Source organism: Salmo salar, chromosome 06 (assembly GCF_965601325.2).
Source record: "Salmo salar chromosome 06, fSalSal1, whole genome shotgun sequence".
Taxonomy (NCBI): Eukaryota; Metazoa; Chordata; class Actinopteri; order Salmoniformes; family Salmonidae; genus Salmo; species Salmo salar.
The window spans coordinates 39,003,169-39,027,467 of record NC_138296.1 but is presented as its reverse complement, the minus strand read 5'-3'; the positions used below and the strand labels follow the sequence as shown (position 1 = coordinate 39,027,467).

At 42.8% G+C, this 24,299-nt stretch overlaps 1 protein-coding gene across 1 annotated transcript; it reads right to left on the bottom strand.

The window, feature by feature from the left end:
- Positions 1 to 11,639: 11,639 nt before the first annotated feature.
- On the bottom strand, positions 11,640 to 16,701 carry LOC106607172 (desumoylating isopeptidase 1). Its single transcript, XM_014203829.3, has 6 exons — positions 16,426 to 16,701; positions 12,825 to 12,846; positions 12,606 to 12,675; positions 12,277 to 12,386; positions 12,008 to 12,130; positions 11,640 to 11,904 (listed from the first exon to the last, which is right to left on the bottom strand). The coding sequence occupies exons 1-6, from the start codon at positions 16,517 to 16,519 to the stop codon at positions 11,817 to 11,819; spliced, it is 507 nt and encodes a 168-aa protein (XP_014059304.2). The 5' UTR covers positions 16,520 to 16,701; the 3' UTR covers positions 11,640 to 11,816.
- Between the last annotated feature and the right edge of the window lie 7,598 nt (positions 16,702 to 24,299).

Below are 24,299 nucleotides of genomic sequence, written 5' to 3'. Positions count from 1 at the left end.
GGAGTGTGAAGGTGAACGGAAAGGCTGGAGCAACGAACCGCCCTTGCTGTCTCTGCCTTGCCGATTCCCCTCTTTCCACTGGGATTCTCTGCCTCTAACCCTTTTACAGGGGCTGAGTCACTGGCTTACTGGTGTTCTTCCATGCCATCCATGGGAGGGGTGCGTCACTTGAGTGGGTTGAGTCACTGACGTGGTCTTCCTGTCTGGGTTGGCGCCCCCCCTTGGGTTGTGCCATGGCGGAGATCGTTGTGGGCTATACTCGGCCTTGTCTTAGGACGGTAAGTTGGTGGTTGGAGACATCCCTCTAGTGGTGTGGGGGCTGTGCTTTGGCAAAGTGGGTGGGGTTATATCCTGCCTGTTTGGCCCTGTCCGGGGGTATCATCGGATGGGGCCACAGTGTCTTCTGATCCCTCCTGTCTCAGCCTCCAGTATTTATGCTGCAGTAGTTTATGTGTCGGGGGGCTAGGGTCAGTCTGTTACATCTGGAGTATTTCTCTTGTCTTATCCGGTGTCCTGTGTGAATTTAAATATGCTCTCTCTAATTCTCTCTTTCTCTCTTTCTGTCTTTCTCTCGGAGGACCTGAGCCCTAGGACCATGCCTCAGGACTACCTGGTATGATGACTCCTTGCTGTCCCCAGTCCACCTGGCCGTGCTGCTGCTCCAGTTTCAACTGTTCTGCCTGCGGCTATGGAACCCTGACCTGTTCACCGGACGTGCTTGTTGCACCCTCGACAACTACTATGATTATTATTATTATTTGACCATGCTGGTCATTTATGAACATTTTAACATCTTGACCATGTTCTGTTATAATATCCACCCTGCACAGCCAGAAGAGGACTGGCCACCCCTCATAGCCTGGTTCCTCTCTAGGTTTCTTCCTAGGTTTTTGGCCTTTCTAGGGAGTTTTTCCTTGGGAGTTTTTCCTAGCCACCGTGCTTCTTTCACATGCTTTGCTTGCTGTTTGGGGTTTTAGGCTGGGTTTCTGTACAGCACTTTGAGATATCAGCTGATGTACGAAGGGCTATATAAATACATTTGATTTGATTTGATTTAGACAGGTGTGTGCCTTTCCAAATCATGTCCAATCAATTGAATTTACCACAGGTGGACTCCAATCAAGTTGTAGAAGCATCTCAAGGATGATCAATGGAAACAGGATGCAGCTGAGCTGAGCAAATTTCGAGTCTCATAGCAAAAGGTCTGAATACTTATGTAAATATGGTATTTCTGTTTTGTATTTTTTATAGATTAGCAAAAGAAAATGACTTTGTCATTATGGGCTATTGTGTGTAGATTGATGAGGGAAAACATTAATTAATCAACTTTAGAATAAGGCTGTAACGTAACAAAATGTTGAAAAAGGGAAGGGATCTGAACACTTTCCGAATGCTCTGTACAAAACCATCAGTGTATGGTCTAGCTACCTGTATACTTACCACCGGGGACCATTGAACTCCAATCACCTAATTTGCATGACAGCATCCTTCGCCAGGGCATGCAAACCATAGCTGATGGCTGTGCATCCTGCTGGAGGTATGCATTGCATGGTCAAGGGCTTTTCAGTCTCAAACGTTTTTTATCCTTTGAACGCATTAGTTGGGCTCCCGAGTGGCACAGCGGCCTAAGGCACTGTGTCTCAGTGCAAGAGGTGTCACTATAGTACCTGGTTCAAATCCAGGCTGTATCACATCCAGCCATGATTGGGAGTCCCATAGGGCGGCGCACAATTGGCCCAGCGTCGCCAGGGTTTGGCCGGAGTAGGCTGTCATTGTAAATAATCATTTGTTCTTAACTGACTTGCCTAGTTAAATATACTGCTCAAAAAAATAAAGGGAACACTTAAACAACACATCCTAGATCTGAATGAAAGAAATAATCTTATTAAATACTTTTTTCTTTACGTAGTTGAATGTGATGACAACAAAATCATAGCATCAATGCCTTCCTCTTGCAGGAACTGCTGACACACTCCAGCCACATGAGGTCTAGCATTGTCTTGCATTAGGAGGAACCCAGGGCCAACCGCACCAGCATATGATCTCACAAGGGGTCTGAGGATCTCATCTCGGTACCTAATGGCAGTCAGGCTACCTCTGGCGAGCACATGGAGGGCTGTGCGGCCCCCCAAAGAAATGCCACCCTACACCATGACTGACCCACCGCCAAACCGGTCATGCTGGAGGATGTTGCAGGCAGCAGAACGTTCTCCACGGCGTCTCCAGACTCTGTCACATCTGTCACGTGCTCAGTGTGAACCTGCTTTCATCTGTGAAGAGCACAGGGCGCCAGTGGCGAATTTGCCAATCTTGCTGTTTTCTGGCAAATGTCAAACGTCCTGCACGGTGTTGGGCTGTAAGCACAACCCCCACCTGTGGACGTTGGGCCCTCATACCACCCTCATGGAGTCTGTTTCTGACCGTTTGAGCAGACACATGCACATTTGTGGCCTGCTGGAGGTCATTTTGCAGGGCTCTGGCAGTGCTTCTCCTGCTCCTCCTTGCACAAAGGCGGAGGTAGCGGTACTGCTGCTGGGTTGTTGCCCTCCTATGGCCTCCTCCACGTCTCCTGATGTACTGGCCTGTCTCCTGCTAGCGCCTCCATGCTCTGGACACTACGCTGACAGACACAGCAAACCTTCTTGCCACAGCTCGCATTGATGTGCCATCCTGGATGAGCTGCACTACCTGAGCCACTTGTGAGGGTTGTAGACTCCGTCTCATGCTACCACTAGAGTGAAAGCACCGCCAGCATTCAAAAGTGACCAAAACATCAGCCAGGAAGCATAGGAAATGAGAAGTGGTCTGTGGTCCCCACCTGCAGAACCACTCCTTTATTGGGGGTGTCTTGCTAATTGCCTATCATTTCCACCTGTTGTCTATTCCATATTTACATTTCATCCAAAGGTGTTCAAGAAGACAACTGTACCATGTCAGATATAGAGTTAAATTGTATTCAATTTTGAGTTTGCATCCCAATATTTCACTTTACATACATCACGGAAGACTGAAATATAACAAAACCTTTTGACATAGAAACAAAGGATTTTAGTCGTAAAAAAATGTATCTTAATGAATGATGAAATTTTGAAAAATATTAATAACATTCCACTCATGAGGTCAAAGAGGGCGCTTTTGGTCATTAACTGTAGGAAAAGGCTACAGTACTAGAAGTGGCTTTAGTGTAGATAAGAGTGTCTAATTAGGGAATAAGATCCAGTATAATGTGAATGTATGTCCGGGCTGAGATGTGAAATGGTATTTTAGTAGAGATGAGCTGAGATGTTTGGTGGTTGGGAGTGGAGAATGAAGGGTTGATGTTGTGGTGAGGCTGATGAGTGCGAGGCCATGCATTGCGATCTGTCTCTGGTACACTCTTCGCTCGGGGGCCCTCCCGTTCACTCAGAGCACCCACAGAGCTCTGGGCACAGAGCAACAAAACAAGCCCATTGCCATCCATCCCTCCATATATCCATCCATTCCAGCACTGCTGCCGGGGCTCTGGAGAGCTAACGAGGGCCATACACAGCGGCTCAGGCTCCTATGAAAAGTGGAACAACTAACTCTGACTGACTGTCTCTTTTTTCTTCATCTCACCCTCTCTCTTTCTCCTGGTTTCGATTTCTCATTTATTCTCTCTCTCTCTCTCTCTCCCTCCCTCCCTGCCAACATGTTAGTGTTGACAACAGTAGTATCTTCAGTGGTAGTGACGTCCTGAAGTCAGAGCCATAGGCCCATTACTTATTCCTCGTCTCCTCTCTATCTATCGCTCTCTCTCTCTCTCCCTCTCTCTCTCACACTCTCTTTTGCTCTCTGTTGTCACGTTTTGGCTCAAGGCTACTCATTTGGAGTAATCAAAATAGTTAAACATGTTGTATCATGGCAATACCCCTGCCTTGCTTTTCTAGTTCAGTTATTGACTGAAACGATATGTCATTCTCTCCCCCGGCCTTCTCATTCCTCTGTTTTGTTTCAGCACATACAAGCTATGATTATGAGCTAAATAATGGTGGAGATTAAATATCTTGCTAATATCTTTTTTTAATTCACAGTTTATTTAAAATCCTGGATTCATTCAGATCTATGTCCTCTGCCAAAAACATTTCATCGAGTATAGAGAAACTCAACACCAGTAAAGCATCTCTAGTGCCTCAGGGAAACTTTTAACAATGTTTGACTATGGACAGCCTGCAGGTGTCCACTGACACACAGATAGTTAATAAATGTTTTGGTTGACTTTTTGCGCAGAGACTATGGGATTGCTTCCCCTCAGTTTTAAGCTCCATGAAAATGCCCATTAAGCATTTCTGTCTCTCCCACTCAATCTGTTTTCTTCTCGTCTAGTTCCTCTTCCTTACCCCCATTCTCTCAGGTCACCCCAGTTAATGTCCTATTTACAGCGGGCATCTGTCAGCCTCCCTTTATGGGTCATGCCCCTCTCCCAAACTAGGATGCACCGCGCTGCTCCGCTACCCATCAGCCCATACAAATTCTGACCCGATGACCCTGCTGAGGACACACTCTGACCTGGCCACAGCTGGATCCGCCAGAAGTTGCCTTCTTCATCAGAAAGAACTACTCTGCAGATAAGTCCTTCGGGTCGTAGAGAACTGCAGTCAACGAGTTCATCAACAATTCTCACAGACTTTCGGCGTGGTTAAACCCTGTAGCGCTCCACAGAGAAAGCAGGAATGGTATTGATACCACTATGGAGTGACTGTGTCGGATGCATATGTTTTTTAAAGTTGAGAGTGAGGGTGTTGAATTAATTAAATCATTTTCAGCTGTGGTGTTTCTTGTGTCTGAAAGCACAATGCTGTTGATTCAGAGGTCAGCAGCTGCCCTTGGGTTCCCGTGTCGCCGTCATGCAGGGAGAGAAAGACATGTCAGGAACCAGTTCTGCAACACAGTGTTGATACTCTTCACATTCAATGCAGGGGGAAACGTTTGAGCGACATTGAGGGAACTCTCATCATAAATCTGCCCAAAAACAGAACAAAGGGAAGGTTATTACAGATGCTCCCATTCGCTAAGTTGAGAACATGAATTGATGTCGGATCCACGATGTACTGTGTGCATCAATATATTCTGTAACCTGTGTGTCTCTCACAACCCATTAAACAAGGGTGAATGTAATCACTTCAAAAAGTATGTCACTTCTCCCTCCATTCAAATTAAAGTAAGAGAGATGGGTCTCTCGTTGCAATGGAAAGCATGAACTTTAGTAACACTATAGCAATCATAAAGAGTGTTATGTGATTCTGGACTCCTTGTATCAAACTCAGATCCAATAGTCTTGAGATCGCTCCATTAAAGAGCCTCATCAGTGGCTCCCCCATTACAACTGCTCTCAGTTAGCGCCACCCAGTGGCAGCCAAGCATACTCATCGTATTATCTAAATGGCGTGTCATAGTGGAATTTTAAACAGCCATATTTAAACTAGCTGGTTCTCTAATAGAGTGGAGATTGGCGGTGTCCTTGAGTGCAGGTCACAGAGTCACTTGTAAGGCAGCTCAGGAGGGACAGGAAAGCTGGTGTTTCACTAATGCTTGATGAAATGTGAATAAATAATTAAACACTGGGAAAAATCCAGAGTGCGATGATGGAGCTCTTGGTTTCCCTCTTTCTGACCCAGGGCCCCATGGGTAATTAGAGCTGCCCTCTAAGCGGTGCCTCCAGTCCAGAGGCAAGTGGGACTTTGGGGACCAGAGCAGCTCCCTATAGGCGGACACATGGCATCTCTGTATGCACTATGCAGACCTCTCTTAATGGGTGGAATTAATGGGCCTTCGTTGCATTTCCTTCACTTAACTTGAAGGGGAAGCGGTGTGAGGGGGGGACTTTGAGAACGGAGGGGTTTTAGTAGTCTTGAAAACTCGAACCTAGGCAACACAGTGACTAGGGTCTGGTTTCAATGATGGACTCTTTTTGGATAGAGGAACTACGTCACTGCCTAAGCCGATATAGGGAAGAAATGTCCCGGGGACTCTCCCAACAAATCAGAGGCAGACATGCCAAAGTCGCGGGGACTCTCCCAACAAATCAAGAGGCAGACATGCCAAAGTCTCGGGGACTCTCCCAACAAATCAGAGGCAGACATGCCAAAGTCCCGGGGACTCTCCCAACAAATCAAGAGGCAGACATGCCAAAGTCTCGGGGACTCTCCCAACAAATCAAGAGGCAGACATGCCAAAGTCCCGGGGACTCTCCCAACAAATCAAGAGGCAGACATGCCAAAGTCTCGGGGACTCTCCCAACAAATCAAGAGGCAGACATGCCAAAGTTTCCAAGCAAAACCTTTTTTGCTTTGCAGTGGTTTTAGTTAAGAATGTAGATGGGAAATAAATAGACTCATTAAAAATAACCTCCATGATCTCCATCTTGCTAGCTACTATTTTGTATTTTATTGACGGGAAAGAGTCCATCATTGAAACCAGACCCTAGTCACTGTATTGCCTAGGGTCGGGTTTTCAAGACTAGGGTTTTAGCCATGGCAACAAGGGGGAAAGTTGTTCACATACACAAACAAACACAGGCTGGTGTGTCAATCCCATCACCATTAAGCATATCAATACCTTCTGAATGTTAGTTCTGCCAGAGAGAGAGAGAGAGAGAGAGAGAGAGAGAGAGGAGAGAGAGAGAGGAGAGAGAGAGGAGAGGAGAGAGAGAGAGAGAGAGAGAGAGAGAGAGAGAGAGAGAGGGGGGGGGGGTTGAGAGAGAGAGAGAGAGGAGAGAGAGAGAGAGAGAGAGAGAGAGAGTTAGAGAGTTAGAGAGAGAGTTAGAGAGTTAGAGAGTTAGAGAGTTAGAGAGTTAGGGTGTGGAGTTTTGTAATGTGTCTTCCAAACTTTTTCACCCAGGCCCCCTCCAGTATTGAGGAACGTTACTACAAAATCTATGGGCTAAAAAAACCTAGCTAAAAAACGTTAGCTGACATGGGCTGGTTGATCTGGACATTTCTGACAAGTTATAAATACAGTGCCTTTGGCATGTATTCAGACCCCTTGACTTTTACAGTCTTATTCTAAAATGGATGACATAAAACATTTTCCTCAGCAATCTACATACAATATCCCAGTTACCCATAGATAGACAGGCTAGAAATGTTTTCACAATGATTATTTTTGTCAACTGCCCCTCCATGTTACACACCGCAAGCTTCCATTCCTCCTGTCACAAGAGGATTTATGTCTGATTTAAGATTAAATCACACACACAACACTGTTACGGTCAACCCTGTTACTTTATTTCGCACTTAATAGGCACTTACTATAGTATTTTATTTAAAACCTCTTGTGATGGGATAAACAATGTTTTATTAAGTTGAACATGTGCTCTTTATGACAAAAGGCACCTAATTGGTGGAACGACCCTGTGTCCTGTAAGTGCGGATGGGGGAAAAAAACAAGGCAATTTCCTGAATCCAGCTCATTTTGATGCAATGCTTTCCAACCGTGTCCTCAGAGCAGGATGTTGTCCAAGAAAAAAAAGAGTAACAGCACAAATCTCAAAGTGCTAGTACATTTGTAGTGTGTGTGCTTGATCGCCTGTGTGCATACATTCGTGCATGGGTATATGTGCGAAATGTGCAGCAATCCATTAGCGTATTTATACTGGCAAGGATGTTGCCAGAGGGTAAAACGTTTATGATCTGATGAACAAAACTATTAAAGGCATTAGCAAGGTTGCACAGAGCTCCCATTATAGAGCATTCATTCACTCTCATATACACGCACACGCACACACACACGCACACGCACACGCACACACACGCGCGCTCACACACACACGCGCTCACACACACACGCACACGCACACGCACACACACACGCACGCACACACACACACACACACACACACACACACACACGCGCGCTCACACACACGCACACACACACACGCGCGCTCACACACACACACACACACACACACACACACACACACACACACACACACGCGCGCTCACACACACGCACACACACACACGCGCGCTCACACACACACACACACACACACACACACACACACACACACACACACACACACACACACACACACACACACACACATTCTCCAGATGGGACAACCCAAGGGTATTTCAGGAAATGGCTCAGTGATGGACCCACCAGAAGGAGGAGAGGACAAAGATGCTTATATTTATGTATGTATGCAGGTGCATGGGAGTTTAGAGTATCTGCCGTGACTCAGACTCTGAGGTCAGGCAGGTCTGTTTCTCATGGGATCTCCCATATGGTGACCCTGACAGCTGGGCGCTTCCTGAGGTGGAAAGTTAGAGAGAGGAAGTGGAGAGTCAAGGTTCTTCCTATTTAAACAATTAGCATTTGTTATGTCATGATAAAAGCTACATTTCTTTGAGACTAAATTTAACTCTCACGCATTGAGACAAACAAAGTGTAAATTGAATGTTGGATTTGAGAGGACACAAATGGTTAATAATAATAATGTATATGTATTTTATATAGTATGTTTCATTACATAAGGAATCTCAATGTCGCTGAGGGGGAGGGGGGAACGGAAATCCCTGGATGTTGGAGAGAGGATGGAGTGACAAAATTGGCAGTCATGCAAACTGACACCTAAGATAGATGAAGAGATGTTTAAACAAGCTTGATTGGACAGTATAAACATTACATCAAACTAAATGTGATTGCTACATGGTGGAGCATTTGCGTGATGGGGTGCTTGAACTTGGCCAATTACAATTTGTATAAATTCAAAGTATTACAGGAAAGAGTGTCATGTACTCTGTACTATACTATAGTATTGTGCTACAGTGTAATTTTATCCGTTTTTTTATCCTTCAATGTGAAATTCATAGCTGCAGGAACAAGCAGTATTTTAGGAGGTGTGTGTGTGTGTGTGTGTGTGTGTGTGTGTGTGTGTGTGTGTGTGTGTGTGTGTGTGTGTGTGTGTGTGTGTGTGTGTGTGTGTGTGTGTGTGCGTGTGCGTGTGCGTGTGCGTGTGTGTGTGTGTGTGCGTGCGCATTCAATTAAAATCCTAACCTCTGGTTTGAGTTAATTAAACCTAAATGTATTAGGGCAATCTGCAAACTCAAATTACTTGACCTGAGGTTTTAATTATGAATCCTTATTTTGTATTAACTATTACCACACAGTGTCACACCTGCTCCCGCTCCCCCTCTCAGGTGCTCGAGGGCGCCAGGCTGCCCATCATTACGCACACCTGTCACCATCGTTACACGCATCAGCACTTCATTGAACTCACCTGTACTCCATACATCACTATTCCTCAGTTTGATCCCCGTGTCAGCATTAATGTTGTTATGTTTCCCTTGTCCAGACGCTGTCCATGTTTTGTTTCATGTCTGTCATTTATTAAATATTCACTCCCTGTACTTGCTTCTTGTCTCCCAGCGTCTGTCCTCACACACAGAATATTAACTAGCAACACCTACATGTACTTATGCAAACGTAGCAGTCCAAGTCAAGTTCCTATTACAGTGGCTCCTCCTAGGATAGATTCATGACCAGAACTCCAACTCCAACCACTGTAGGTGGTGTTTACCTAGAGTTGCCTCTTTGTCACCACCTTCCATCCCTTTGGATACTCGTCCAAGACCCCTTTGAGTCACATTAAAGGAAATAAATAAAAAATGTCTGTCATATAACGGTTTGTCACTGGGGAGGGTGAGTGTGACTCAGAGTCTCTCTCACGGAGGTAGTGCCATGTTAACAACTTTGCCCTCCCCAACCTCTCCGACACCAGTCTAAGAAGTTGGTGTAGAGAGCAGAGATGGGGGGGATTGAGGTGAAGATAAATAGCCATAGCACCTCAAGGTAGCCTTCCCCAGAACATCACCAAGCCTCATACCTGCTTTTGTGTTCCCAAAATGCAATCATGGTGTTATTTGTCTTGACAGGTCTGTCACCAAAGCACAGCCCAAGTGCTCTCTCTTCACATGCGCTTGAATTATTCATGGGTGCGTTGTGCGTCTTCAGCTCTTACAAGGATGGAGCAATGAGGTAATAAAACAAGGACTATTAGATCATGACTTGTAGTTTCCCCAACAACATTTTCTACATATCATCCATATTCTGCATGAAAATAAAATCCATTAATGCTTTGTTATTCCACTGAACTGTGGATTTCTAGGTTCAGATAAATGCAGTCTTGTTGACAGCTGTACTTTTATATAAAGTTTTACTAACACTTAGAGACAGGGCCATGACAAAATAACAACTATTATGTTATGACACAAACATAACAAGCAAAAAGTATGACTGAAGACTTTGTCCTCTAACACACTGTGACAGTAGCCTCAGCAAATGATGCTTCAGTCAACGTCACTGCAAGTACACTGAAGTTTGTTTGGACAATTTATCCTTCACATGATTACTAGTGATATGGTTGGTCCTGCTGACAACAGCCATGTGAATTGCAACATCTAATCAACATCAAAACAGGAAGAAGTCAGTCTAAAATTGTGCTTCAGATAGAATATGGAGACCATTTATCTAATGAACTGTAGTTCCTTTGATGGATCAAAAACATGTTTCAAATCCAGCTTGAGGGACCAATACTCTGCATGCCTAACACTAGAAGAGTAACACAGACACTTTCACAGAACTGCGCCCATAGTAAAATTTGCAGTGAATGGCTTTATTTATAGATACAATTACAAAACAAGCAAACAATGTGCAAAAACAATAAATAACCATACATAACTAATATAGTATTCATAAATATCAACTGAAATGTATCATTACATTTAGCAGCCAGCAACTGATCCTGAAATAAATAAAACTACAAATAGGGATGAGGTGTACAATACATTTCATTGGTCAGGTTGATTGTTGAAGGTGGTTATGTGAGCAACATACCAAGGTGAAGGGCCTTGTCGCCTTCTCTAAAACATACAAGCATTGGTGGAGTCATTCTTTTTATGAAGAGATCGTGTCACCATGGCATTTGAGACATGCTATGCTGTAATTACCTGTCTGATGCGACACCAGAGGTGCTGTCTTATACAGAACATATAGTTTACTGTACTGTTCTACTGAATGATGCTATAGTTAACCAGTGCTAGGAGTTGCAGTGAATACATGCATTTAATAAGAGGACTTTACACATGTTTCATGCCTAGTCTAATAAGTACAGATATGTGAAGAATTATTGCTCCCACTGATGGCCCAATGAAAATTATACAAGAATATGTATGATTTGACCCCAAACTTGACCCCAAAATTGTACAAACTATTTCATAATAAATTACATTTCTGAGATTATTTCAAAAACATACAAGATACGCATGGTCTGTTTCTTCACCCAGAGAACTAATGTAGATTTTGTGCACTTCAGCATTCATATCACACTATCAGCAACATTAACACTAAGGTGAGAGAGGTGAAGGCATAGAGGTGTATATAGCACACACCATCTGGTGGAAGGTGGAGTAGTCCATTGGAAGTCAAGCTGAAACCCTGACTTGAGATACACGCCAACCTTCTTATAAATCATATTGATGATATTGGAGGATTTGAGAGAGTTAATGTTGTGCGACTTTCCCTCAGATCAGGATTATACCATTAGAAGCAATAAGGAAGGTCCGTAAACAAAAACTGAATCGACATTTTTTAAATATACTAAAAAGGTGAGAGCATTGCTGGTGGGGAGTTACAAAACAATCATACTAAAAGCAAGCATACGCAGTACAAAAGCAGTGTGACTGACTAGACTCACTGAGATTCACCCTCCATGGTTTCGTCAATAACCCACCTCCGTTTTGAAAATGTAAATTAGAACATATCTAAATATTACTGTGTGCAGTTCAGGCAGTTTAGCTGTGGCGACCGTTGATGATGTTCCCCCCAGGAGGAGCGATGTGGATGGAGTCCAGTATAGGCCGAAGTATCTGACCAAAGGATCTAAATGGTTAGACAGAGGAACAGGCCAGAGGGTCAGAGAGGTACACAAGTCAGTAATGCATTACTATTATCTGTCGCTCAGCTACTAAGTATGTAGACTTACGTGGAGAGCACTTCAGAGGGCAGGTCTGTGATGTAAGAAGGGATCTTCCGGCCTGTTAAGAACTGGGCCACCTCATTAGTGAAGGTGTTACAGTTGTGCTCAAACAACCTATACTTGTCGCCTCTATGGCAGAATAAAAACAGAAAGAAATCTCAGGTCTAAATCAGCTATCACTGCTATGTTGTGTTCATGGCTGATGTGTCCACCAAGGTGGTGGTGTATGAGGTGAGTTACCCAAAAACAACACTTTTTTTGTGACACATACACACCTGTATGTGTTCTCTCCTAGCAAGGACAGGTAGTCCATGAAGATCTCCTCTGTCACCTCTGTGTTTCCCAATTCCACCACAGTGTCTGGGGAACCAAGCATTGTTCCCCCCTAAAACACAAAGTCCATATTATCCAACAAAACACCAACCCCCAAAACTTCTCTGTATATCCAATGCGTTTAACTTCCCTCCTCTTTGAAGGTCATACCAATGTAGGCCGAGTCTTACTGTCAGCTAGTGCAAACCTATGATAAAGAGTAGAGGGCACACTGAAGTAGGTCTTAGAAAATATTAGGAGGATATTAGCCACTACATCATTTTAGGCTTACCGGTGAGCAACTGGAAATACCCACTCCTCCAAAGTAGAACTCGTCTCCATAAACCACAATGGCTGAGTGCCTGTGAGAATTGAAACACAAGACTGAGTGTACAGTAATGGACGGTTACAATATGGACATGAAAATAATCAAAGAATTGCAGTGACAGTAAAGACAACATTGTGTGGATTAATTGTATTGTCACAAAATTATAGGTGGGAGAATTCTTACCAAATGCCATCAACTTGTTTTCCTGTAACACATTAAAATATATATACAGTTGAAGTCAGAAGTTTACATACACCTTAACCAAATACATTTAAACTCAGTTTCACAATTCCTGACATTTAATCCTTGTAAAAATTCCCTGTCTTAGGTCAGTTAGGATCACCACTATTTTAAGAATGTGAAATGTCAGAATAATAGCAGAGAGAATGATTTATTTCAGATTTTATTTCATTCTTCCCAGTGGGTCAGAAGTTTACATACACTCAATTAGTATTTGGTAGCATTGCCTTTAAATTGTTTGTACATTTTGGCCTATTCCTCCTGACAAAGCTGGTGTAACTGAGTCAGGTTTGTAGGCCTCCTTGCGTGCACACGCTTTTTCAGTTCTGCCCAGAAATGTTCTATAGGATTGAGGTCAGGGCTTTGTGATGGACACTCCAACACCTTGACTTCGTTGTCCTTAAGCCATTTTGCCACAACTTTGGAAGTATGCTTGGGGTCATTGTCCATTTGGAAGACCCATTTGCAACCAAGCTTTAACTTCCTGACTGATGTCTTGAGATATTGCTTCAATATAGCCACATAATTTCCCTGCCTCATGATGCCATTTATTTTGTGAAGTGCACCAGTCCCTCCTGCAGCAAAGCACCCCCACAACATGATGCTGCCACCCCCGTGCTTCACTGTTGGGATGGTGTTCTTCGGCTTGCAAGCCTCCCCCTTTTTCCTCCAAACGTAACGTTGGTCATTATGGCCAAACAGTTCCATTTTTGTTTCATCAGACCAGAGGACATTTCTCCAAAAAGTACGATCTTTGTCCCCATGTGCAGTTGCAAACCGTAGTCTGGCTTTTTTAAAATGGAGGTTTTGGAGCAGTGGCTTCTTCCTTGCTGAGCGGCCTTTCAGGTTATGTCGATATACAGTGGGGGGGAAAAGTATTTGATCCCCTGCTGATTTTGTACATTTGCCCACTTACAAAGAAATTATCAGTCTATAATTGTAATGGTAGGTTTGTTTGAACAGTGAGAGACAGAATAACAACAAAAAAATCCAGAAAAACGTATGTCAAAAATGTTATAAAATGATTTGCATTTTAATGAGGGAAATAAGTATTTGACCCCTCTGCAAAACATGACTTAGCACTTGGTGACAAAACCCTTGTTGGCAATCACAGAGGTCAGACGTTTCTTGTAGTTGGCCACCAGGTTTGCACACATCTCAGGAGGGATTTTGTCCCACTCCTCTTTGCAGATATTCTCCAAGTCATTAAGGTTTCGAGGCTGATGTTTGGCAACTTGAACCTTCAGCTCCCTCCACAGATTTTCTATGGGATTAAGGTCTGGAGACTGGCCAGGCCACTCCAGGACCTTAATGTGCTTCTTCTTGAGCCACTCCTTTGTTGCCTTGGCCGTGTGTTTTGGGTCATTGTCATGCTGGAATATACATCCATGACCCATTTTCAATGCCCTGGCTGAGGGAAGGAGGTTCTTACCCAAGATTTGACAGTACATGGCCCCGTCAAATGATGCAGTGAAGTTGTCCTGTCCCCTTAGCAGAAAAACACCCCCAAAGCATAATGTTGCCCCCTCCATGTTTGACGGTGGAGATGGTGTTCTTGGGGTCATAGGCAGCATTCCTCCTCCTCCAAACACGGTGAGTTGAGTTGATGCCAAAGAGCTCCATTTTGGTCTCATCTGACCACAACACGTTCACCACTTGTCCTCTGAATCATTCAAATGTTCATTGGAAAACTTTAGACGGGCATGTATATGTATTCTTGAGCAGGGGGGACCTTGCGGGCGCTGCAGGATTTCAGTCCTTCACGGCGTAGTGTGTTACCAATTGTTTTCTTGGTGACTATGGTCCCAGCTGCCTTGAGATCATTGACAAGATCCTCCCGTGTAGTTCTGGGCTGATTTCTCACCGTTCTCATGATCATTGCAACCCCACGAGGTGAGATCTTGCATGGAGCCCCAGGCCGAGGGATATTGACAGTTCTTTTGTGTTTCTTCCATTTGCGAATAATCGTACCAAATGTTGTCACCTTCTCACCAAGCTGCTTGGCGATGGTCTTGTAGCCCATTCCAGCCTTGTGTAGGTCTACAATCTTGTCCCTGACATCCTTGGAGAGCTCTTTGGTCTTGGCCATGGTGGAGAGTTTGGAATCTGATTGATTGATTGCTTCTGTGGACAGGTGTCTTTTTTACAGGTAACAAGCTGCGTTAGGAGCACTCCCTTTAAGAGTGTGCTCCTAATCTCAGCTCATTACCTGTATAAAAGACACCTGGGAGCCAGAAATCTTTCTGATTGAGAGGGGGTCAAATACTTATTTCCCTCATTAAAATGCAAATCAATTTATAACATTTTTGACATGCATTTTTCTGGATATTTTTGTTGTTATTCTGTCTCTCACTGTTCAAATAAACCTACCATTAAAATTATAGACTGATCATTTCTTTATCAGTGGGCAAACGTACAAAATCAGCAGGGGATCAAATACTTTTTTCCCCCACTGTAGGACTCGTTTTACTGTGGATATAGATACTTTTGTACCTGTCTCCTCCAGCATCTTCACAAGGTCCTTTGCTGTTGTTCTGGGATTGATTTGCACTTTTTGAACCAAAGTACATTCATCTCTAGGAGATAGAACGCGTCTCCTTCCTGAGCGGTATGACGGCTGCGTGGTCCCATGGTCTTTATACTTGCGTACTATTGTTTGTACAGATGAACGTGGTACCGTCAGGCGTTTGGAAATTGCTCCCAAGGATGATCCAGACTTGTGGAGGTCTACAATTTTTTTTTTCTGAGGTCTTTATTGGATTTTCCCATGATGTCAAGCAAAGAGGCACTGAATTTAAAGGTAGGCCTTGAAATACATCCACAGGTACACCTCCAATTGACTCAAATGATGTCAGTTAGCCTATCAGAAACTTCTAAAGCCATGACATAATTTTCTGGAATTTTCCAAGCTGTTTATTAAAGGCACAGTCAACTTAGTGTATGTAAACTTCTCACCCACTGGAATTGTGATACAGTGAATTATATGTGAAATAATTATTGGAAAAATGACTTTTGTCATGCACAAAGTAGATGTCCTAACCGACTTGCCAAAACTATAGTTTGTTAACAAGAAATGTGTGGAGTGGTTGAAAAACGAGTTTTAATGACGCCAACCTAAGTGTATGTAAACTTCCGACTTCAACTGTATGTGTGTGACCGAGGCTTGACTCTGCAAATTAGCTCGCACACACCTGTTTCACTCGTCTTGTGTGTAGCTAGCTAGCTAGCATTTTAGCTAACGTAAACGTTGCAATATTGTTGAGCTGAAATTCTGAAGAATAAGCCTTTGAATAGCTAGGCTATACTGTATAAACCAAGCTCAAACGTACTTCAATTGGCAGGTTGTAGCGAACTATCTAGCAAGTTAATAACAAACAAAAAATGATGCATTGCAAGAGTAATGTTGGCCTATCCAGCTAGCTAGCTAGCCAACAACTGGATCAAAGGCTTGCCGACGTGCCCAATCAATCTCAACCGGCAGCTAGCTACTATAGCTACACAGCTTCACTATCTGGGGAAGTTGTCGAGACTGAGCTTCACTTACCTAACATGATGGGGCTGAGATTGCGAGCCATTCCTCTTGACAGGTCGTATATATACAGTTGTACACTGTATGTTGTTGTGTCATTTTTATCCATTACGTTAAACCCCAAATATGTGTTTGTTAGCTAGCTACGCTAACAGTAACGTTAGCTATCTTGCCTTTCTACTGACTGCTGATTAGCTGGTTTTACAAGGTTGCTTGTCTACTGAAAAATGTCACGAGATTATATTATCAGCTAAATTACCTGAACGTGGTACCTATGACGTTAGATATTTCGATGTCTGATTACAATCTACAAGTACCCTGGCTGCCAGAGACAGTTGTCCCCCATAAAATTGCAGATTGGCATCTCATGGGCATGGTAGTGCATCAGCGCCTCCATGCGTCCACATAGCACTGTAGAGGTTCTGTGGTAGTATGTCTCTGTTATAAAAAAGCATTGCCATGGTATTCTCTATAAAATCCTCAACTACAGCTCCTCGCATCTGAACCATTATCAATAGTCTTTCTAGCCTATTAAATGGGATTCACCCAGTGTGGACTGGGGAGTGACCATTGCGCGAGACAGTCGCTCTCCATTGCCCAGGTGCTGAATTTCAGATTTCCTATTCCCGCCGCTGTCCATGGTGCTGAATCTCATCTTGCTGCCTTTAGCCTGTTTGTTTACTTGAACAACATCGTACCTTTCTACACTCATGACAAAGTTCACGAAGTCTTAGCCCTATCTTCAAACACCATCAACATGTAAGACTTACCCCAACCAAAATCAAGGCAGCCTTTAGTAATGGGCTAGCTATTATGAGGTGAAAGTGCATCAGCATCTTCATGTGTCCACATAGTGCAAAAGTTCGTTGGGGGTGATGTGATTGTCCTCCACCAAGTCTAAAGCAAGTAAATATAATACACCCATATTTCTGTGTGTATTATTGTTGCACTTGAGTCTTCAAGCTTCAGATCCAAGGGCATAGTGATTGTAGTTGTGTGGCCATCAATCATGGAATTGGACAGAAAAACCAACATTGATTGCATTTAGAGACTTCACAAGGTTTGACAGGTGAGTTAAGGGTTCTAACAAGTGTCTCATATAAAACTATCTTTACATTTGTATACTTTTGGTTGGCATAACAAAACCCTCTAAATATTCAGTTATGGATCCATCAGGAGCTTGTAGTTCACTCCCACTTTGTTCACCCACAGGTTTACTCACTAACTAAGTGTCTGAAGGTTGTTGTCACATACAGTGCCTATCATAAGTATTCACCCCCTTGAATTTCTTCACATTTTATTGTGTTACAAATTGGAATTAAAATGGATTTAATTGTAATTTGTTTGTCAACGATCTACACAAAATACTCTAATGTCAAAGTGGAGAAAAATTCATTTATTTTATATTAATGAAAAATAAAACACTAATATATTGTATCTTGATTAGATAAGTATTCACCCCCTGAGTCAATACATGATAGAAACACCTCTGGCAGCGATCACAGCTGTGAGTTTTATTAGGTAAGTCTCTAAGTGCTTTGCACACCTTAATTGTGCAATATTTGCCCATTATTTTCTAAATTGTTCAAGCTCTGTCAAGGTGTTGGGGGTCATGGCTAGACAACAATTGTCAAGTGTTGCCATAGATTTTCAAACAGATTTAAGTCAAAACTGTAACTTGGCCACTGTCTTCTTGGTAAGCAACTCTAGTGTAGATTTGGCCTTGTGTTTTAGGTTATTGTCCTGTTGAAAGGTACATTACTCTCCCAGTGTCTGGTGTAAAGCAGACTAAAGCAAATCCCCAGTCTTTGCCAATGTCAAGCATACCCATACCATGATGCAGCCACTACCATGCTTGGAAATAAGGAGGCAGTTACTCAGTGATGTGCTGGATTTGTCACAAACATAAGGCTTTGCATTTAGGCCAAAATTGTATTCCTTTGCCCTACTTTAGCAATGCTTACAGGATGGATGTTTTGGAACATTTGTATTCTGTATATTTCTATTCTTTTCACTCTGTCATTTAGGTCATTATTGTGAAGTTACTACAATGTTGTTGATCCATCTTCAGTTTTCTCCCATCACAGCCATTGAACTCTGTAGCTGTTTTAAAATCCCCAATGGCCTCATGGTGACGTCCCTGATCAGTTTCCTTCCTGTCCTGCAGCTCAGGTCAGAAGGACGACTGTATCTGGGTGGTTTAATATATAATCCACAGCATGCTTAAAGAGATAGTCAATGTCTGAAACCAGAAACCCAGCCTAAAACCCCAAACAGCAAGCAATGCAGATGTAGAAGCACAGTGACTAGGAAAAACTCCCTAGAAAGGCAGGAACCTAGGAAGAAACCTAGAGAGGAACCAGGCTCTGAGGAGTGGCCAGTCCTATTCTGGCTGTGCGGGGTGGAGATTATAACAGTATATGGCCAAGATGTTCAAACGTTCATAGATGACCAGCAAGGTCAAATAATAATAATAATCACAGTGGTTGTAGAGGGTGCAACAGGTCAGCACCTCAGGAGTAAATGTCAGTTGGCTTTTCATAGCCGATCATTCAGAGTTAGAGACAGCAGGTGCGGTAGAGATAGAAAGTTGAAAACAGCAGGTCTGGGACAAGTTAGCACGTCCGGTGAACAGGTCAGGGTTCCATAGCCACAGGCAGAACAGTTGAAACTGGAGCAGCAGCACGACCAGGTGGACTGGGGACAGTCTCTTAAGTGAATACTTATGATACCCACTGTAAAGGGCTCTACACAGTCTACGCAAACGGATCCGACCAAGCTCCGTTTGCATCGCGTTCCAAAAATGCAGACACATAAATGTACATAGACTACGTAGAGAGTGATGCAAACAGACTCCGTCGGCTCTGTTTGCCTGAACTGTTTAGACCACTTAAGGATTTGCAATGTAAATCTACTCACTCTTGAAAAGAGACTGTCCACAGCCAGCCCATAAGTCATATTGGAACCTGTGATTGAACATTGCTGTATATCAGTGTTATACTATATCACAAAAGTAATATTTATAGATTTTAATAGGGGTGCCAATATAGCTCTGTGTTTGTGTGTGCGCACACATTCGCTTGTGCTTGCATGAGTCATGCGTATGTCTGTCCTGCCTGTTTTCATTTACATGTTCAGTCCAGTAGAGCAATCAGTGCAACAATCAATGTATCATGTATTATCAATTTTGGAACGATAAAAACAGTAGTTGTGTTATACTCTAGCAAAGGTAAAAGGTTAAAGTAGAGGGGTTGATCTACCAACACCTCCTTTTGCTTTTCATTGGTCACCTTGGAAACAGTTACCATGACATCTGGAGATTGTCGATTATGCAAGAGACCCAGGTGCAGAGAGGAGGCTGTGGGAGGGGTATGTAGGCTTTTCAACAATGGGGCAAAGCCTGGGACAAAAGTGGATACAGCTTGGGGCTTCCCCAATAGAGATTCAAATCAAATCTAAAATCTAATTGTATTTGTCACATGCTTCATAAACTGGTTTAGACTAACAGTGAAATGCTTACTTACTGGTCCTTTTCCAACAATGCAGAGTTAAAGATGAAATATAATATATCAAATAGAAATAGTGACACGAGGAATAAATATGCAGTGAATAATAAATAATAATAACGAGTAAATAATAACATGGCTATATACAGGGAGTACCGCTACCGAGTTGATGTGCAGGGGAACAAGGTAATTGAGGTAGCTATGTATTGTAGATATAGGTAGGGGTAAAGTGACTAGGCAACACTATAGATAATACAGTTGTGTGTGTGTGTGTGTGTGTGTGTGTGTGTGTGTGTGTGTGTGTGTGTGTGGAGTCAGTATGCATGTGTGGGCGTATGTAGAGTGTGTGTATGCTGGGGTGTCAGTGTAAGTATATGTGACTGTGTGGTCCAGTGTGTGTGCATAGTCAGTGCAAGAGAGTTAGTGTAAAAAATGGTCAATGCAGTACTCTGGTTATCCATTTGATTAGCTATTTATCAGTCTTGTTTAGCATTCTTATGGCTTGGGGTAGAAGCTGTTTAGGATCGTGCTGGTTCCAGACTTGGTGCACTGGTACCGCTTGCCATGCGGTAGCAGAGAGAACAGTCTATGGCTTGGGAATATTTTTTTTAAATTGGGCCTTCCTCTGACACCGCCTAGTATAGAGGTCCTAGATTGCAGGGAGCTTGGCCCCAGTGATGTACTGGGCCGTACTTACCACCTTCTGTAGCGCCTTGCGGTCGGCTGCCTTGCAGTTGCCGTAACAAGCGGTGATGCAGCCAGTCAAGATGCTTTCAAAGGTGCAGCTTGTTGAACTGCCTAGAAGGCCAGCATCCTGGAGTCGCCTCTTCACTGTTGCCGTTGAGACTGGTGTTTTGCGGGTACTATTTAATGAAGCTACCAGTTGAGGACATATGAGGCATCTGTTTCTCAAACTAGACACTAATGTACTTGTCCTCTTGCTCAGTTGTGCACCGGGGCCTCCCATTCCTCTTTCTATTCTGGTTAGGGCCAGTTTGCGCTGTTCTGTGAAGGGAGTAGTACACAGCGTTGTACGAGATCTTCAGTTTCTTGGCAATTTCTTGCATGGAATAGCCTTCATTTCTCAGAACAAGAATAGACTGACGAGTTTCAGAAGAAAGGTCTTTGTTTCTGGCCATTTTGAGCCTGAAATCGAACCCACAAATGCTGATGCTCCAGATACTCAACTAGCCTAAAGAAGGCCAGTTTTATTTTTTCTTTAAACAGAACAGTTTTCAGCTGTGCTAACATAATTGCAAAAGGGTTTTCAAATTATCAATTAGCCTTTTAAAATGATAAACTTGGATTAGCTAACACAACGTGCCATTGGAACACAGGAGTGATGGTTGCTGATAATGGGCCTCTGTACGCCTATGTAGATATTCCATTAAAAAAGAAAATCAGATGTTTCCAGCTACTATAGTCATTTACAACATTAACATTGTCTACACTGTAATTCTGATCCATTTGTTATTTTAATGGACAGAAAATGTGCTTTTTTCAAAAACAAGGACATTTCTAAGTGACCCCAAACTATTGAATGGTAGTGTAGCTGATATGGCTGACTTGCTTAAATAAATGTGGTTTCTACTGATAATTGAGATGTACAAACTATGGCATAAGGGAATGACGAGCGGCTAAGAGGCAATCCGTAATTTTGATTAGGACAGTAATGAGCGAGTTAGGATGGACATAGTCAATATTATTATTTATTCAGCACTTTTGAAATGTACAGCGACAGAATTCAGAACATGGGCCGTTCTTACAGTATTCCAAGTCAGGGAGCATATAAGCATATAAAAGGGGTATATACACAGACAATGAAAGCTCTTACAATATTTGATAAATTCTCTAAAACAGGCTATAGGCTACATGTGCACCACCAGGTCAGAACAGTAGTGTTACGAACCGGCTCTGAGTTCGCAACAAGAGGGAGACAACGTGGAGACAAGGAGTATCAAAATATATATTTATTAGATACCACAACTAGCACATCCAAAAACAACAAGGTGTCTGCGTGGAGAGTCTCCCCAATGACTGTGGAAGAGGTCTCTTTATCCTGGGACACAGCCGGGCCCAGGTGCTTCCCATTTAACTGACGACCCTTCAAACTCCGCCCACCGGCATCCGGACAAAGAGAGAATACGGCAGACAGAGTGGGAGGGTCGTCACAGTAGGCTAAATTATGAGAGGAAAGGTGACCAAATTATTAGGGTGAGGCACATCGTCTACTAACAGCTTACTACACAACATACACTTAGTATTACTTTCTTAGCTACAGTATACATATCCCTGGCATATTACATCATTTATGCAGCAGCATACAATAAAAAAATGTCTCACCTTGTTGTGCTGTGCTCACTTGAACAGGAAGGTGGCGCAGCAGTCCTTCGTGGGCAAATTTTGTCATCAAAGTCTGGCATTCTCTGGATTTATGGTGCTTTCAAGACAACTGGGAACTCGGAAAAAAAGCAAGGTCTAATCATGACGTTAGTGATCTTCAGGGTGGAGCTCTAGAAAGAGGCCAGAGTTCCCGACTTGGAATTCCGAGTTGGATGACCGTTCAAAATGTATTTTCCCAGTCGGAGCTCATTTTTTCCCGAGTTCCCAGTTGTCTTAAACTCAATGAAGTCTGAGATTTCCGAGTTTCCAATTGTTTTGAAAGCGGCAGAAGTCATGCTGGATTGACAGCATGGCCAATGTTGAATGTTTATCCATTTAAGTTTGGAAAAGAGACCCTTAAACCCAGACTTGGACCACACATCCACTCCACTAAATAGCATGCAATGCTTGCAGTTAGCCACTTCCAAACCACTCATTGTTGAATTTGCGATTTCCAACTTGTTGTGTAATGTTTATGTCCAATGGCCGATGAGCACCAATACGTTTTATCTATCATTTCACTTCGTAATTTCTCTTCATATGACAAGGATTGAAAAGATTTTCCAGTAGATTGTCGACTTGATTCATGATGATGACGGCTAGCTTGCTAGCTAAGATTTTGAAATATGATGTACACATTATAAGTCTAATCTTAGCTACTGTAGATATAACGTGATTTGACGTAATTTTATCTGTGGCCAATGACCTTGAGACTTCTTGGAAGGGTACTTCTAATGTAACTCTATGGCAGCACCCAAGGGGCTTGAATTTTCGAGCTCTCCCTGTAGATTTTGCAGTGACGTAGTGGCCCATGAGTGACAGAACACTAAGCCAATCACGGTACAACTAGAGAACATTACCAACCCCTACGCTCCGTATTTTCTGCTGGCTGCCCCACCACCACAGAAAGCACTGAGCTAGGCTGAAACACCTGCATTTTGGAGCTGCCTTATTCAAAAAAGCAAAAAAGAGACCATGTTTGTATGTGGCTTTATTAACTCAATTATAATATATGTATTTTTTTTTTACATTGTTTGCAAACTGATATGTGACACATATTAATGCCAAAATAACATGCAAAACAGGCACACAAAAACAACTGGTGGGCCTGCCCGATATGGCTGGTCACCACTGTGTGTTGTACATGGAGAAATGAAATAAACATTCTATCAAATTACCCTACGATAAGAGTGTGGTTGGGGCAAGTCTGTGTAAGCAAATGATTTGTGTTATCAATGAAATTATTATTTAATGAGGCTCAACATATTTTGGTTGAAAAACATCATCCTATTTCCTTTAGAAACCATTGTCATTTTTCCAATCTTGTACTTATCTTGTTTGGTTTTTGGTTACATGTACTGTAGAAGAAATATGTCTTCTTTTAGCTATTTTAGAAGCCCCTTGCTGTGTAATTAATGGCCGGAGTGCCATATTTGGAACCATTTTTGCACACAGCTGGAGGTGTAGACATTCCCCAACCAAACTGCAGAAGGCTTTCATTTCCAATTATTTCCTGTCCATTCAACTGTTACATAAAACTACACTGTCCCAGTCCCAGATTCTTGCAATATACTAAATTATTTCCTACCCATCACAGACATCTTCTGGATATCAGATCCCCAATTTTTTAAAAGAGATTTAAAGCACATTCTCTGTTGGTTCAATGTTGAGATGAGCCTATGTTTCATGCCATCTGTTGTGTACAGTTTATGCATCAATTTTATCTGAATAGGGAAATAAAATAGGTACTAAAATTATGAAATGAGATGGTGCCTATCTTTCCTATTAATTCGGGATAGAGTACGTAGCTTGATAACAGATAGCATAGCATCACATTGGACCTGGAATTATGTTGACATTAGATAATTCTCCTGGATATTTTAACAATATGGAAAACAGTCATGTGCCAAAAAATAGGACAGATATTCCTCAATAGTATTTTTTTTAAAACAACCCATAAAACGCATTTAAGAGTTTATAGAATAATACACATATTCTTGA

Coding starts and splice junctions, on each gene's coding strand:
- LOC106607172 (XM_014203829.3), bottom strand. CDS start 16,519: ATGGATAAAAATGACACAACAACATACAGTGTACAACTGTATATATAC. Junction 12,676..12,824: donor AAACAAGTTGATGGCATTTG/GTAAGAATTCTC, acceptor CAATTCTCACAG/GCACTCAGCCATTGTGGTTT. Junction 12,387..12,605: donor GTATTTCCAGTTGCTCACCG/GTAAGCCTAAAA, acceptor TTTGTGTTTTAG/GGGGGAACAATGCTTGGTTC.